General features: G+C 40.0%; 1 protein-coding gene across 6 annotated transcripts in view; it reads left to right on the top strand.

The window, feature by feature from the left end:
* The window catches only part of IDE (insulin degrading enzyme), a 121547-nt gene that overhangs the window by 63123 nt on the left and 43589 nt on the right, over positions 1-14835 (top strand). For all 6 annotated transcript variants that reach the window (XM_033224505.1, XM_033224471.1, XM_033224461.1 and 3 more), the window contains exons 6-11: positions 59-171; positions 1608-1770; positions 2292-2384; positions 2831-2922; positions 3991-4071; positions 5615-5718. In XM_033224505.1, the coding sequence (XP_033080396.1) occupies positions 59-171; positions 1608-1770; positions 2292-2384; positions 2831-2922; positions 3991-4071; positions 5615-5718 (646 nt within the window). The remainder of the gene's footprint in view (positions 1-58; positions 172-1607; positions 1771-2291; positions 2385-2830; positions 2923-3990; positions 4072-5614; positions 5719-14835) is intronic.

Here is a 14835-nt window from a genome sequence, read left to right as displayed (position 1 = left end):
TCCCTGTTGTATGTTATGATTCACTTAAGTTCTGTTTTCCTTGTTTGTTTTCTTGTAGAATCTTTAGATGACTTGACTAATCTGGTGGTAAAGTTATTTTCTGAAGTAGAGAACAAAAGTGTCCCACTGCCAGAATTTCCTGAACACCCTTTCCAAGAAGAACATCTTAAAGTAAGTGCATAAATTTTGGTATTTTGTCTTCTTAATTTGTTGACATAATATATACCCAGTTTAGCGTAGACCAGGTGAAAATTTTTGGAGATTTCATTATTTATGCTTTTTTTTTTTTTTGAAACAGAGTTTTGCATTGTCACCCAGGCTGGAGTGCAGTGGTGCGATCATGGCTCACTGAAGCCTTAACCTCCCTGGCTCAGTTGATCCTCCCACCTCAGCCTTCTGAGTAGTTGGGACTACAAGCACACACTGCCACACCTGGCTAATTTTTGTATTTTTAATAGAAACAGGGTTTCACTGTGTTGCCTTGACTGATCTTGAACTCCTGATCTCAAGTGACCCACCTGTCTCAGCCTCCCAAAATGCTGGAATTACAGGCGTGAGCCACTGTACCCAGCCCATATGTAGTTTGTTTGTTTGTTTGTTTGTTTCTGTTTTTGGTTTTTTTGACAAGGAGTTACGCTCTGTTGCCCAGGCTAGAGTGCAGCGGTGCGATCTCGGCTCCCTGCAACCTCTGCTTCCCAAGTTCAAGCAATTCTTCTGCCTCAGCCCCCTGAGTAGCTGGAACTGTAGGTGCATGCCACCGTGCCCGGCTAATTTTTGTATTTTTTTTTTTTTTTTTTTTTTTTTTCTGCAGTGGCCGGATCTCAGCTCACTGTAAGCTCCGCCTCCCGGGTTTAGGCCATTCTCCTGCCTCAGCCTCCCGAGTAGCTGGGATTACAGGCGCCCGCCACCTCGCCCGGCTATTTTTTTGTATTTTTTAGTAGAGACGGGGTTTCACCATGTTAGCCAGGATGGTCTCGATCTCCTGACCTCGTGATCCGCCCGTCTCGGCCTCCCAAAGTGCTGGGATTACAGGCTTGAGCCACTGCGCCCGGCCTAATTTTTGTATTTTTAACAGAGATGGGGTTTCACCATGTTGGCCAGGCTGAGGTCGAACTCCTGACCTCAGGTGATCTGTCTCCTTTGGCCTCCCAAAGTGCAGGGATTATAGGTGTGAGCCACCGCACCCAGCCCCCATGTGGTTAAAGTATTTGTCAGGATAATAAAATCAATCTCACATTTATTAGGATCATGAATCACCAAAAACATATCAATATGTTCTGGTCTTTACATGCTAAAAGTAGTTTTGGTAGCTGTAGTCTTAATAACTGTTGAAGCTGTTACCCTGTACCTGAAGATAAGCATTCAAAACCATTAATATTTAGCTGCATGTTTCAGGGGGTCAAACATGGACGATATACCGACTGTAATGAAATTCCACTAGGAGAGTGCTGAGTCATTATTTATTTGTGGTCAGTGTATCATTTTCTGGGGCAATTGATTTGCTCTTAAATTTGGTATTCTTCCTTGAAAATCATTCTTCATAGTTTAGAAATATTTTCTTCAGTAGGAGTTGTATATAGCTAATCTCTGTGATTTGTTTTCTCCAGCAACTTTACAAAATAGTACCCATTAAAGATATTAGGAATCTCTATGTGACATTTCCCATACCTGACCTTCAGAAATACTACAAATCAAATCCTGGTCATTATCTTGGTCATCTCATTGGGCATGAAGGTCCTGGAAGTCTGTTATCAGAACTTAAATCAAAGGGTAAGTCTCCTGGGCAGCAGCTTCTGAGTGTCCACCACATCTTTTCACTCTGGCTCTCATTTTCTCCTGAATATTGTCCTGTGAATGAATATTCTTAGATGTGACCATTTTGGGTTAGTAAGTGAGATGGTGGTTATTGGCATGCTGTTGTCTTTTTTTTTTTTTTTTCTTTTTTAGATAGAGATGGGGTTTCGCCATTTTGCCCAGGCTAGTCTCAAACTCCTGGTCTCAAGCAATCACCCACCTTGGCCTCCCAAAGTGCTGGGATTACAGGCATGAGCCACCGTGCCCAGCCAGTAGTCTACTCTTGACTGGGAATTGATGTGAGGAATCTTCAGGAAAGACCCCACTTCTGCACCATCTGAAACTGTTTTTCTGAACTGATTTTTTTCCCCCATCTTTTTTGCAAGAGGTTCATTCTCATGTCTTAGGAACATACAGTATGAATTTAAAAATTTTTTCTTAGCTTCAAAGAAGCCACATATGCAATCAATCATGTTGATTTCCTTTGAATGTTGCAGGCTGGGTTAATACTCTTGTTGGTGGGCAGAAGGAAGGAGCCCGAGGTTTTATGTTTTTTATCATTAATGTGGACTTGACTGAGGAAGGATTATGTAAGTATTGATTCACCTTTTTACTTTTGAATGAAAATTTACTTTCTATGATGTTTTTTAACTTCTTCTTGCTGTGGATCTGTTTTATGTTGAAAGCTATAACACTTTAATTCATACAACTTATCCATTGTATTTTTCATATGTAACTTGGCCTTTGTTTCATGGACGATTCTTCTCCCCTTAACAACTGATCATTATGTTGTACTTGTTAAATGTGGACTTGGCTTTTTATTTGCTCATTTACTGCCCCAACACCCTTTCTGTCACATATCCCTGAGCCCAGAGGGCCATGTGTGTGGGACACCTAAAACCAGTCTCAGGGAGGTGAGGACTGCATTTTCTAAGAGGGACCATCTTCCACTTACCTGACTTTACCTTAGGAGTGAGCTCACTGCTTTGAAGGATTCAAGGACTGAATGGTTTTTAAGTGTGCCCCTTTTTTCCAGTACATGTTGAAGATATAATTTTGCACATGTTTCAATACATTCAGAAGTTACGTGCAGAAGGACCTCAAGAATGGGTTTTCCAAGAGTGCAAGGTACTTTTGTTTCACCAAAACTTTTCTTAAGGAATCTATTTTTCAAGAACAAATACATGTGAATTAGTTTAAATTTAAGGCCCAGTTAAACTTTTAAAGTTTTTTTCCTAATTGAACTCTAAAATTTTGCAATGTATAATAGTATTAGTTAAGGCTTAGTTGTACTAGTCTGATTTGCTACTTGGGGCACAACTAAGGGGAAAGGCATCATGTAGCCCTTTTTAGGATGGAAAAGGGAAGAAATCAAATGCTTTTCCATCACTCAGAAGAAAATCAGCAGTTTCTTGAGCTAGAATCTGTCAGGGGTTATGTTACTTCCTGCCTGAAGCTGCATGAGCTCTGTCATTTTCAGATCTTTAAATCTGTAGCAAACTCTCAAAGAAGTAATGAATTGTTTATGTATGATTGTGTTTTTAAAAGTGATTTTATTATTGTATGTGTGGAAGAGCCTGGCTTTTTTTTTTTTTTTTTTTTTTTTGCATAAAGCAAATGGTGTTTGTCTTTCAAATTTTTAAAAGCCTTTTTAAAATGGATTTTTAAAAATATGTGCTTTAAAGCCTATCGAGATTCTCAAATGTATTTTAGTATAAGAAACATCCTTTTTAACTAGATAAAAGTTTAAAGGTATAATTTCTGCTTCCAAAAATTATGGCAATAACTCCTAATCTGGGTGCTGTTCTCTGAATGAGTCACCAAAATCATCTATGGTGGAATTGTTGGATCTCACAAGGTTCTTTCACACAGTTTTTCTAAATTCTTTGGCTACTAGTTTCAGCAACTTAGGCTATAGAGCCATATTCTGTATTTGTTATTTTCATTGAAAATTGTTTACCTATTTTGTTTTTGGTTTTAAGCCTAGGTTGATGGATTAAATTTTATACACATTAAGAAATTTTTTAAATACTCTATGCATTTCTAAATCAAGCATAGCCATTTTTTCAGAAAGTGTGATAAAGTATTTATGGAGTATTTATGGAGTAGCAAGCTTATAGTGCAAGCCAAACACTTAAAAAAAAAAGTTTCTAAATAAGGGTGGATGTATCTAATTGGATTAATTTTCTATTTTAGGACTTGAATGCTGTTGCTTTTAGGTTTAAAGACAAAGAGAGGCCACGGGGCTATACATCTAAGATTGCAGGAATATTGCATGTAAGTTTGTTGTTATTTTACTGTATACATTGCTGTGTAGAGTATTTCAGCAATCTTGCATATATTATTTTCAATAATAAGTGAATTATTAAAATTGAAGCTGAGGTATAAAACTTTAAACTTTGTAGCAACAGGGCAAATGTTGATGTCAGGATATGTTTAAAATCTTAATTTTCATCCTGAAACTTATTTTCTGTAATGTTTTTATTAAATACGCATTTTGCTTATTGGCTTTAAATATATTTCAGTTCTGCAGCATGTCAAGTGCTACTTATGTGAAAGCTATTGATCATTTACTTTTTTAAAATTTCCATTGCTACCATCCTAGTCTGAGCTATCATGATTTCTTGCTTGGGCTACCATGATAGTCTTTTACCTGGGATCCCTATTTTCCTCTTGGTCCCCATTGTAGTTTATTTTTCCAGCCTCGTGATCTTTTGAAAACTAAAATCTGAATGTTTCACTCCTCTGTTTAAATTCCTTCAGTGGTTTCCCAACAGAGTTGGCATAAAATGCAAAATTTTCCTTGGCCTACAAGGTGATGTGGCCCCAGCCTATCTGGCCATCTTCCATACTACTGTCCAGCCCACCTCTCCCATTTACATTCCACTCCAACTGTACTGGCTCTCTAATTTTCAGACATTAAGTTTATTCCTCCCCCATTGCTATTTTCTCTACATGAAACACTCTTCTATCTGATCTTTGCCTGGCTAGATTCTTATCATTTGAGTCTCCCCTCAGATTTCTTCTCCTCAGACCTTCTCTGACCTCCCAATCTAAAATAATGCCCCTCCCCCCTTTTTATTATTTTCATAGCACCTCTCACTAAAGTTACAATATTTGTTTATTGTCTGCCTCCCTCCCAATTACAGTGTTTGTGCACTTCTTGGAGGACAAAGGATTTCATGTGTCTTACCTACTGTTTTATCCATAGTGCGTGGAACAGTGCCTGGCACAGAGTAGATGTTCGTTAAATATTTATTGGATGAATGAATCAGTCAGTGTGGAAGCTGCTCTTACCAATATTGGAAGTTGCTCTTACCAAAAAGCATCTTCTGGATTGTTTTTCTACACTGGTCAAAAATATGAGCCATTTTTTTTCCCACAACAGTTTCCCAAATGTTTGTCTAGCTTGTTTCATAGAAATTTAGGAAATTCTGTTCATGAAAATGTGTGTACTTTATATTTAAAAATCCTGTAGGTGTCAGCATTTTATTACCGAATTTTCTTCATTAACAAGTACTCAATTTTTGACCAGAAATATTCATGGTTTTCCCTGAAAGAACTGTGATTTTGCTCTCTATAATGGAAGTATGTTTGGAGATTAACAGTATATTTGGCAGAATCATCAAACAATATGAAACTGCTTAACAATGTGGTAGGAAGGAGAAAATGATTTAGGGCCTCAGAAAATTTTTCCAATGGAGTACAATTTAATTGAAGGGAGAAAGGGTGTACAGTAATGAATTTAATGTATTACATATCTGCTTTAATAAACTATGTAGTAGCTATGTATATTTATTTATATTTTCCTTTTTAAAAGTATTATCCCCTAGAAGAAGTGCTCACAGCAGAATATTTACTGGAAGAATTTAGACCTGACTTAATAGAGATGGTTCTCGATAAACTCAGACCAGAAAATGTCCGGTGAGTCACCATACAGATTTTACTATTATACACTAAATTTTCAATAGTGATTAGAATCTGAAAAAATTTGAAATTGTGAATAAAATGCTTTTAAACATTTTATCAAGCATGATTACAAAAGTAGAGAATAGTATAATGAAGCAACAGCAAGCTTCAACCATTGATACATGGCCAGTCTTTTTTATCCATCCCTCTTCAGTCATCCTCCTTCCACCCTAGATTATTTTGAGGCAATATCTCCAAAAGATGAGGACATTTTAAAAAACAAATATAATTTTATTATCATAAATCAAATAGAATAATAACCTGTCTTAACCTGACTTTATTCTAACTCAAACTCCCAAAGTGTCAGCCCAACCTATCTGGCTCATATAAGCAAGTGAAGACACCCTCTTTTTCTTAAGCCACAGTAAAGATTACAATCTCAGAATCCTCCTGATTGACCAGTGGTTAACCAGGAAATCAAAAGTCCAAACTCTTATAGCAGCAGAGGTATTCTTGCTAGAGGAAAGTAGTCCCTAAAGTGCCTGTGAGCCACCACATGATATTCCTCCCTTAAAACTGAATTTCATATATGTTTTCTAAAGTCAAATGATGGAATATAATTGAATGACACGTTTTACATTTTTAATTTTTTTCCTCAGGGAAGTATTTTTGAAATTCTACTGGTAATTTGGTGATTAAGTAAATAAGTTTTTTGGAACAGTTGTTTTATGAATAAGATCAACAATGTGATAGAACTTTTTGAAGAAAAAATCTTTTGGGGCTTGGCGTGGTGGCTCCCACCTGTAATCTCAGCACTTTGGGAGGCCAGGGTGGGCGGAACACCTGAGGTCGGGGGTTTGAGACCAGTCTGACCAACATGGAGAAATTCCGTCTCTACTAAAAATACAAAATTACCCAAGTGTGGTGGCATGCGTCTGTAATCCCAGCTACTCAGGAGGCTGTGGCAGGAGAACCGCTTGAACCCGGGAAGTGGAGGTTGCTGTGAGCCAATATCATGCCATTGCACTCCAGCCTAGGAAACAAGAGCGAAACTCCATCTCAAAAAAAAAAAAAATCCTTTTGACAGAACTGTACTGTCAGGGTCTTTTCCTAGTTACCATTGTTTGCACTTTTCCAGACATATTATCAAAGAGTCATTAGCTATAATTGCATATATATGACTTGCACCATACTGTTTAGGTTGAGAACAATAATTAATGTCTTCTAATGTTCAGGTGGGCTTGACCTATCTATTGTGACTCCTAGGTGATTGGTGGACTCAGGTGACTTTCTTCTAGGAAATACTGTTAGCCAGATTTTACCTGACTTCATGCTGGGATTCAGCTAAATATTCTCTTTTTTTGGGAAGCCAAAGCAGGAGGATCACTTGAGCCTAGGAATTTAAGACCAGCCTGAGTAGCATGGTGAGACTCCATCTCTATTTTTTAAAGTTTTAATGATTTTTTATATTATGATACAGTGTTTGGATGAGTACAAATAATTAGCTTCAAGAACAATTTTTTATAGAGATAGGGTCTCACTGTATTGCCCAGGTGGGTCTCAAACTCCTGGCCTCAATCCAGTTTAGCCCCCCAAAGTGCTGGGATTCACATGCGCAGCCTATAATTTTCTTTTCTTTTTCTTACCGAGCCTAGAATTTTAAAATTGGAATAAGATACCATGGTTTTGAGGTTTAAAAAATATATTAAGGGTCAAAATTTAGAAATCTTTTTCAATGAAAATAATGTAAAATTATTTAGAAATTGAATTTCCGGTTTGAGGTACCCAATAGGTTACAATGTTTCCTATGCAGTTTCTTGCCAATATGTTAAGTCCCCATTTATTGCCTAATCCTTAATTACTCAAAAATTGATTATGATACAGAAAATCATACTAAAAAACTAGACGAAGTTACCAACAGCTGTGAATTCATTAGAGATTGGTGAGTTGATCATTCTGCCTTTAATAGCAAATGCTCTTTTTCAACTCTAGATAATTTACTGAGGAATTGAAAAATGAAGAAATCTTTCCTTTTCCATTCAGCAAACAACAGAGAAAGTTGTAGATTAAATATTTGTATAAGCTAATATATTAAGTTATTCATGCCTGATGTAGTCTAGTGGGGGATGGCGAGATATAGTTCACATAATTTAAATGGTTTAAAGTGATATATACACTGATACATGTGGTTGCGTATGTAGAAAATCCTAAGGAATCTACTTTCGCCTGCAAAAATCTGGAACTAATAAGTGAATTCAGCACAGTCACAGGTTGCAAGGTCAATATACAAAAATGAATTGCATATATACTAGGAATGAGTTTAACCAAAGATAAGCAAGACTTCTACATAAAAAACTAAAAACAGTAGAAGAGAGCAAACAGTAGCCAAGAAAAATGAAAGAAGACTTAAATAAATGAAGAAGCATACTATATTCATACATTAGGAGACTTGATATTATTAATATGTTAGTTCTCTCCAATCTGATTCATAGACTCAATGTAATCATAACCCAAATCCTGGTAGGCTGTTTTTCTTCTTTTGATTTATTTATTTAGAGACAGGGTCTTGCATTGTCACCAAGGCTGGACTGTAGTGGCAGGATCATAGCTCACTGCAGCCTAGACCTCTTGGGCTTAAGTGATCTTCCTGCATCAGCTTCCTGAGTAGCTGGGACTATGGGTGCAAGCCACTATACTGGTTTAATTTTTTCTTTTTTTTTTTGAGATGGAGTTTCACTCTTATCACCCAGGCTGGAGTGCAATGGCGCGATCTTGGCTTACTGCAACCCCGCCTCCCAGGTTCAAGCAATTCTCCTGCCTCAGCCTCCTGAGTAGCTGGGATTACAGACACTCGCCACCACACCTGGCTAATTTATTTCAGTAGAGATGGGGTTTCACCGTGTTGACCAGGCTGGTCTCGAACTCCTGACCTCAGGTGATCCGCCCACCTCAGCCTCCTAAAGTGCTGGGATTACAGGCATGAGCCACCGTTCTGGGCCTTTTTTCTTTTTTTCTTTTTTTTTTTTTTTAGATGGAGTCTCACTGTGTTGCCAGGCTGGAGTGCAATGGCACAGTCTTGGCTCACTGCAACCTCTGTGTCCTGGGATCAAGCGATTCTCCTGCCTTAGCCTCCCTAGTAGCTGTAACTACAGGCATGTGCCACCATGCCCAGCCAATTTTTGTATTTTTAGTAGAGACAGGGTTTCACCATGTTGGCCAGGATGGTCTTGATCTCTTGTCATGGTGATCTGCCTGCCTTGGCCTCCCAAAGTGCTGGGATTACAGACGTGAACCAACGCATCCGGCTTTTTTTTTGTTTGTTTAATAGTCTTGCTCTGTTGCCCAGGCTGGAGTGCACTGGCGTGATCTTGGCTCACTGCAACCTCCTCCTCCTGAGTTCAAGCAATTCTCATGCCTGAGCCTCCCAAGTAGCTGGGATTACAGGCATATGCCACCAATGCCCAGCTAATTTTTAAATTTTTTTGTAGAGATAGAGTGTCACTATGTTGCCCAGATTAGTCTCGAACTCCTAAGCTCAAATGGTCCTCCCACCTCAGCTTCCCAAAGTGCTGGGATTACAGGCATGTGCCACTGCACCTGGCCTTTTTTATTTTTTTTATTTTTTTCTGAGATGGGGTCTCACTCTCGCCCAGGCTGGAGTGCAGTGGTGCGATCTCAGCTCACTGCAACCTCTGCTTCCCAGGTTCAAGCGATTCTCTTGCCTCAGCCTCCCAAGTAGCTGAGATTACAGGTATATGCCACCACGCCTGGCTAATTTTTGTATTTTCAGTAGAGATGGGGTTTCTCCATGTTGGTCAGGCTGGTCTCAAACTCATGACCTCAGGTGATCAGCCCACCTTGGCCTCCCAAAGTGCTGGGATTACAGGCATGAGGGCATGAGTCACCATACCTGGCCAGTCAGTTGATTTTATTTTTGACAAGAGCATCAACATAATTGAGAATGGAAAATCTTTTCAACAAATGGTGCTGTTCTACCAGCTACATATCTATATGAAAAATGATGAAAGTTGACCTTTACCTCATACTATTTATAAAATTTGAGATAGATCATAGACCTAAATATAAGCACTAAATCTATAAAACTTCCAGAAAAAATAGGAAAATATCTTCAAAACCTTGAGATAGGCAAAGATTTCTTGGATAGAACATGAAAAGCAGTACCACTGACGAAAACACATTGGCCGTGCACAGTGGTTCACGCCTGTAATGCCAGCATTTTGCAAGGCATAGAGGGAGGATTGCTTGAGCTCAGGAGTTCGAGACCAGCCTGGGCAACATGATGAAACCCCATCTCTAAAAAAAAAAAGCAAAGTAGCAGGGTGTGGTGGTGCATGCCTGTAGTCCCAGCTACTCAGGAGGCTGAGGTGGGAGGATCGCTTGAGCTGAGGAGGTGGAGGTTGCAGTGAGCCATGATCATGCTACTGTACTCCAGCCTGGGCAACAGAGTGAGACCGTGCCTTAAAGAAGGCTGGGCGCGGTGGCTCATGCCTATAATCCTAGCACTTTGGGAGACTGAAGTGGGTGGATCACCTAAGGTCAGGAGTTCAAGACCAGCCTGGCCAAAATGGCGAAACCCCATCTCTACCATAATCCCAGCTACTTGGGAAGCTGAGGCAGGAGAATCACTTGAACCTGGGGGCCATAGGTTGCAGGGAGCCAAGATCACACCACTTTACTCCACCCTGGGCAAAAGAGTGAAACTCCATCTCAAAAAAAAAAAAAAACACACTGATAAAATGGACATCATCAATATTAAAAACTGCTAATTAAGTGATATATGCATTTACTTACATGATTAAAATACATGGAAGAAAAATACCCAGAACACACACTAATTTTTACTTTACTTGCCACACTAATTTTAATTTACTTGCCTCATTTAGGCAAGTAAAACAGTTTAAATATTTGTATTTTCCTCAGTGTACCTATGTATTCCGGGGGGAAAAAAATCAAGCTAAATCTGGTTGAATTTTATCATATACCTTCTACAAATTAAACCTCTTACCAACATGAGGAGGAAGAGCTATAGATTTACTAATAGAACTTATTAGACAATCTGTTTTGCAGGTTCAAGCAATTCTCTTGCCTCAGCCTCCCAGTAGCTGGAATAACACGCACCTGCCACCATGCCTGACTTAATTTTTGTTTTTTGTTTTTTGAGATGGAGTTTCGCTCTTATTGCCTAGGCTGGAGTACAATAGCATGATCTCGGCTCACTGCACCTGCGCCTCCCGGGTTCAGACAATTCTCCTGCCTCAGCCTCCCGAGTAGCTGGGATTACAGGCTCCTGCCACCACGCCCAGCTAACTTTTTGAATTTTTAGTAGAGATGGGCTTTTGCTGTGTTGGCCAGGCTGGTCTTGAACTCCTGACCTCAGGCGATCCACCTGCCTCGGCCTCCCAAAGTGCTGGGATTGCAGGTGTGAGCCACCATGCCCGGCCTGTATTTTTTTTTTTTTTTTTTTTTTTTTTTAGTACAGACAAGATTTCACCACGTTAGCTAGGCTGGTCTCAAACTCCTGACCTCTAGTGATCCACCCGCCCCGTCCTCCCAAAGTGCTGGGATTACAGGCATGAGCCACCATACCCGGCCTCACTAAACAATCTTTAAGATTCCTTCCAGTTACTAGTTTTGTGTTGTTTTGTCACCTACTACTAGTCATGAGATCTTGGATACATAATTTTTTTCCTTCAATGTTTATTGAATCACTTATGTGACACCTCAGAGTTGACAGTCCTGAAAGGGGGATTTGTGAAAAGTTAACTTTATATAATGTCATGAATACTGGCTCTCATTTAATTTCCTTGAACCCTGCTCATCTGCAAAATGGGGATAGTGCTTTATATGATGTAAAATGTTTTAGCAAAGTCAAAAAGCGTTGTACAAACACAAGCTAATGCTATATTAAAGCTATACCATAGGCCGGGCGCGGTGGCTCAAGCCTGTAATCCCAGCACTTTGGGAGGCCGAGACAGGCGGATCACGAGGTCAGGAGTTCGAGACCATCCTGGCTAACACGGTGAAACCCTCTCTCTACTAAAAAATACAAAAAAAAGCTAGCCGGGCGAGGTGGCTGGCACCTGTAGTCCCAGCTACTTGGGAGGCTGAGGCAGGAGAATGGCGTAAACCCGGGAGGCGGAGCTTGCAGTGGGCTGAGATCCGGCCACTGCACTCCAGCCTGGGCGACAGAGCGAGACTCCGTCTCAAAAAAAAAAAAAAAAAAGCTATACCATATAATAAGGGTGTGCTTTTTTTTTTTTGTAGGAAAAAACCATGATTTAAATTCTAATTCTTGCTGCTCTAGAGCCAGTAGTTGACCCAGCAACACTTTGTAGGAGTGCATTTGCTGGAGCATATGTTTTACTTTTGAAATTGCATATTTCTAAATGTGATACCTTATGCAATTAGGTACCTCTTTTTACTCTCACATTTAAAGAGAAAGCACTTTTCCTCTACAGGATTGGTCTCTGTGACTGTTACAGTTGTAACTGCAGTAGGTCAGTGATACATGGTGCAAACAACCTGGGATAATACTGCCAACTGCCAGGCCAGACTAGGGTGGCTCAAGGGTAAGATTACCTTCTTTAATACCCACTGAGACAAGTTTAACATTGCAACCAGGTAGGGAAATAAACAGGAAACTCTTAAGAATAAAAGGAACCTTAGAGGCCATTTAATCCAACTCCTGTTAGGTATACACTTGGCCCTCCATATCTGCAGGGGATTGGTTCCAAGACTCCCATGGATATCAAAATCCAAGGTGCTCAAGTCCCTTATGTAAAATAGTGCAGTATGGTACTGTGTATCTGTTCTGTAGTATCCCAGCTAAGTAGTTACCAGCTTCAGTTTAACTTCTTCCAAGGATGGGAAACCCATAATAGTAAGGTAGCCAGTTTCCTTTTTGCCAGTCCTAATTGTTAGAAAATTATTTTGAATTTTGAGACTTGATGACTTGTTCAAAGGTGTTTACCTGTTATTACTCCATGATCATTGTCACCCACCTCCCCCGATCCTATCATTTGGTGCCTGTTTTACCATATTAAATCTACAAAAGCAGCTATAGAGTCTTTGTCATGTGCCTTCCTTTAGTCGTAAATAATTCCATTTATTTGGGAGAAGTTATTCTTAATTAATCCATGAAAGTCCTAGTGGTAACAACGGTCTTCTTGTCTAAATGTTTGACAGTCTGACAGTTAATTGTAGAATTTTGTCAGGGATCAATGCCTAATTTACTGGCTTATGGAGTTCAGGCTTCACTCCTTTTTTCTATTTGAAAGTTACAGCATTTGCCCATCTCAATCTCCAGTTTTCTGCCTCATCTCGTGTTCTCCAGCGTTTCTAAAAGATGATGGACAATGATTCTGTTAGGATTTGCTAGTGGCATAAGCATTAGAAATTGTGACTCATCTGTATTTGGAGATGTGATTTCTCTTTTTTAATTTTTATTTTTTTTTGAGACAGAGTCTTGCTGTGTTGCCCAGGCTGGAGTGCAGTGGCACAATCTCGGCTCACTGCAACCTCTTCCTCCTGGGTTCAAAGGATTCTCCTGCCTCAGCCTCCCGAGTAGCTGGCATTACAGGCACCCACTACCACACCCAGCTAATTTTTGTATTTTTAGTGGAGATAGGGTTTTACCATATTGGCCAGACTGGTCTTGAACTCCTGAACTCAAGTGATCCACCGGGCTCAGCCTCCCAAATTGTTGAGATTACAGGCGTGAGCCACCACACCTGGCCAGAGAGGTGATTTCATACGTGGCTCATTCACCTATCTTCAACTCCTATTTTCTGTGTTTGGTCCACCTTTACAGTTTAAAGACCCATGTTTCTTTCAAAGACAAGGTAAATAAGAGAGGAGTAGTCCTGCCATCTGTTAACATGAGATTAACTGATTACATTTTGCTATAGGTCATGTGTCCTATTAAATTATGAGTTTCTTCTAAATAGGAACTGTATTTTGTCTTTCCCAGAATTTGACCTGGTAAGAACTCAATAAAAGTTGACTGAATTTTCTCAACTTTAAGCCTTATCTTTCTTGACTTTTTTCTTACTTTAAGAAACACTTTAGTCCAGGCGTGGTGGCTCACGCCTGTAATCCCAGCACTTTGGGAGGCTGAGGCAGGTGGATCACCTGAGTTTGGGTGTTTGAGACCAGCCTGACCAACATGGTGAAACCCCATCTCTACTAAAAATACAAAAATTAGTTGGGCATGGTGGCAGGCACCTGTAATCCCAGCTACTCAGAAGGCTGAGGCATGGAAATCGCTTGAACCCAGCGGGTGGAGGTTGCAGTGAGCCAAGATTATGCCACTGCATTCCAGTCTGGGGGATAGAGTGAGACTCTGTCTCCCGCCCCCCCCCCAAAAAAAAAAAAAAAAAAAAACGCACACACGCACTTTAAAAAAATGGTTTTTAGCATTTTTCACGAGCCTCATCACTATTTAAGTATGATTTTTGAGTCTCATCAATAGATTTTTTTTTTCAACCTTCTGTCTTCTCTGTGTATCCTTTAAAAATCTAATTTGATATCATGATAGTGTAGAATTTTACTAGTGGAAGGAGAGAGTTCATCTAATTTGAATCCCTATTTAAAAATTAATGAGGCCGGGTGTGGTGGCTCACGCCTGTAGTCCCAGCACTTTAGGAGGCCAAGGTGGGTGGGTCACCTGAGGTCAGTAGTTCAAGACCAGCCTGGCCAACATGGCAAAACCCCGTCTCTATTAAAAATACAAAAAGCCGGGCGCAGTGGCTCATGCCTCTAATCCCAGCACTTTGGGAGGCCGAGGTGGGCGGATCATGAGGTCAGGAGTTTGAGACCAGCCTGGCCAACATAGTGAAACCCTGTCTCTGCTAAAAATACAAAAATTAGCCAGGCATGGTGATGTGTTCCTGTAGTCTCAGCTACTCGGGAGGCCGAGGCAGGAGAATGCTTGAACCCAGGAGGCGGAGGTTGTGGTGAGCCAAGATCACACCACTACACTCCAGCCTGGGCAACAGAGTGAGACTCCATCTCAAAAAAAAATAAAAATTAAAATTAAAATTAATGAAACTGAGGTTTAGAGAGGCTAAATGGCTTGTGCCTAACTTAGATCTGTAATTTGGGCAAGATTTC

This window comes from Trachypithecus francoisi, unplaced genomic scaffold, assembly GCF_009764315.1.
Source record: "Trachypithecus francoisi isolate TF-2019V2 unplaced genomic scaffold, Tfra_2.0 Contig01436, whole genome shotgun sequence".
NCBI lineage: Eukaryota > Metazoa > Chordata > Mammalia > Primates > Cercopithecidae > Trachypithecus > Trachypithecus francoisi.
Note: the sequence above shows the minus strand (reverse complement) of the source record. Positions and strands in the feature narration are given on the sequence as shown.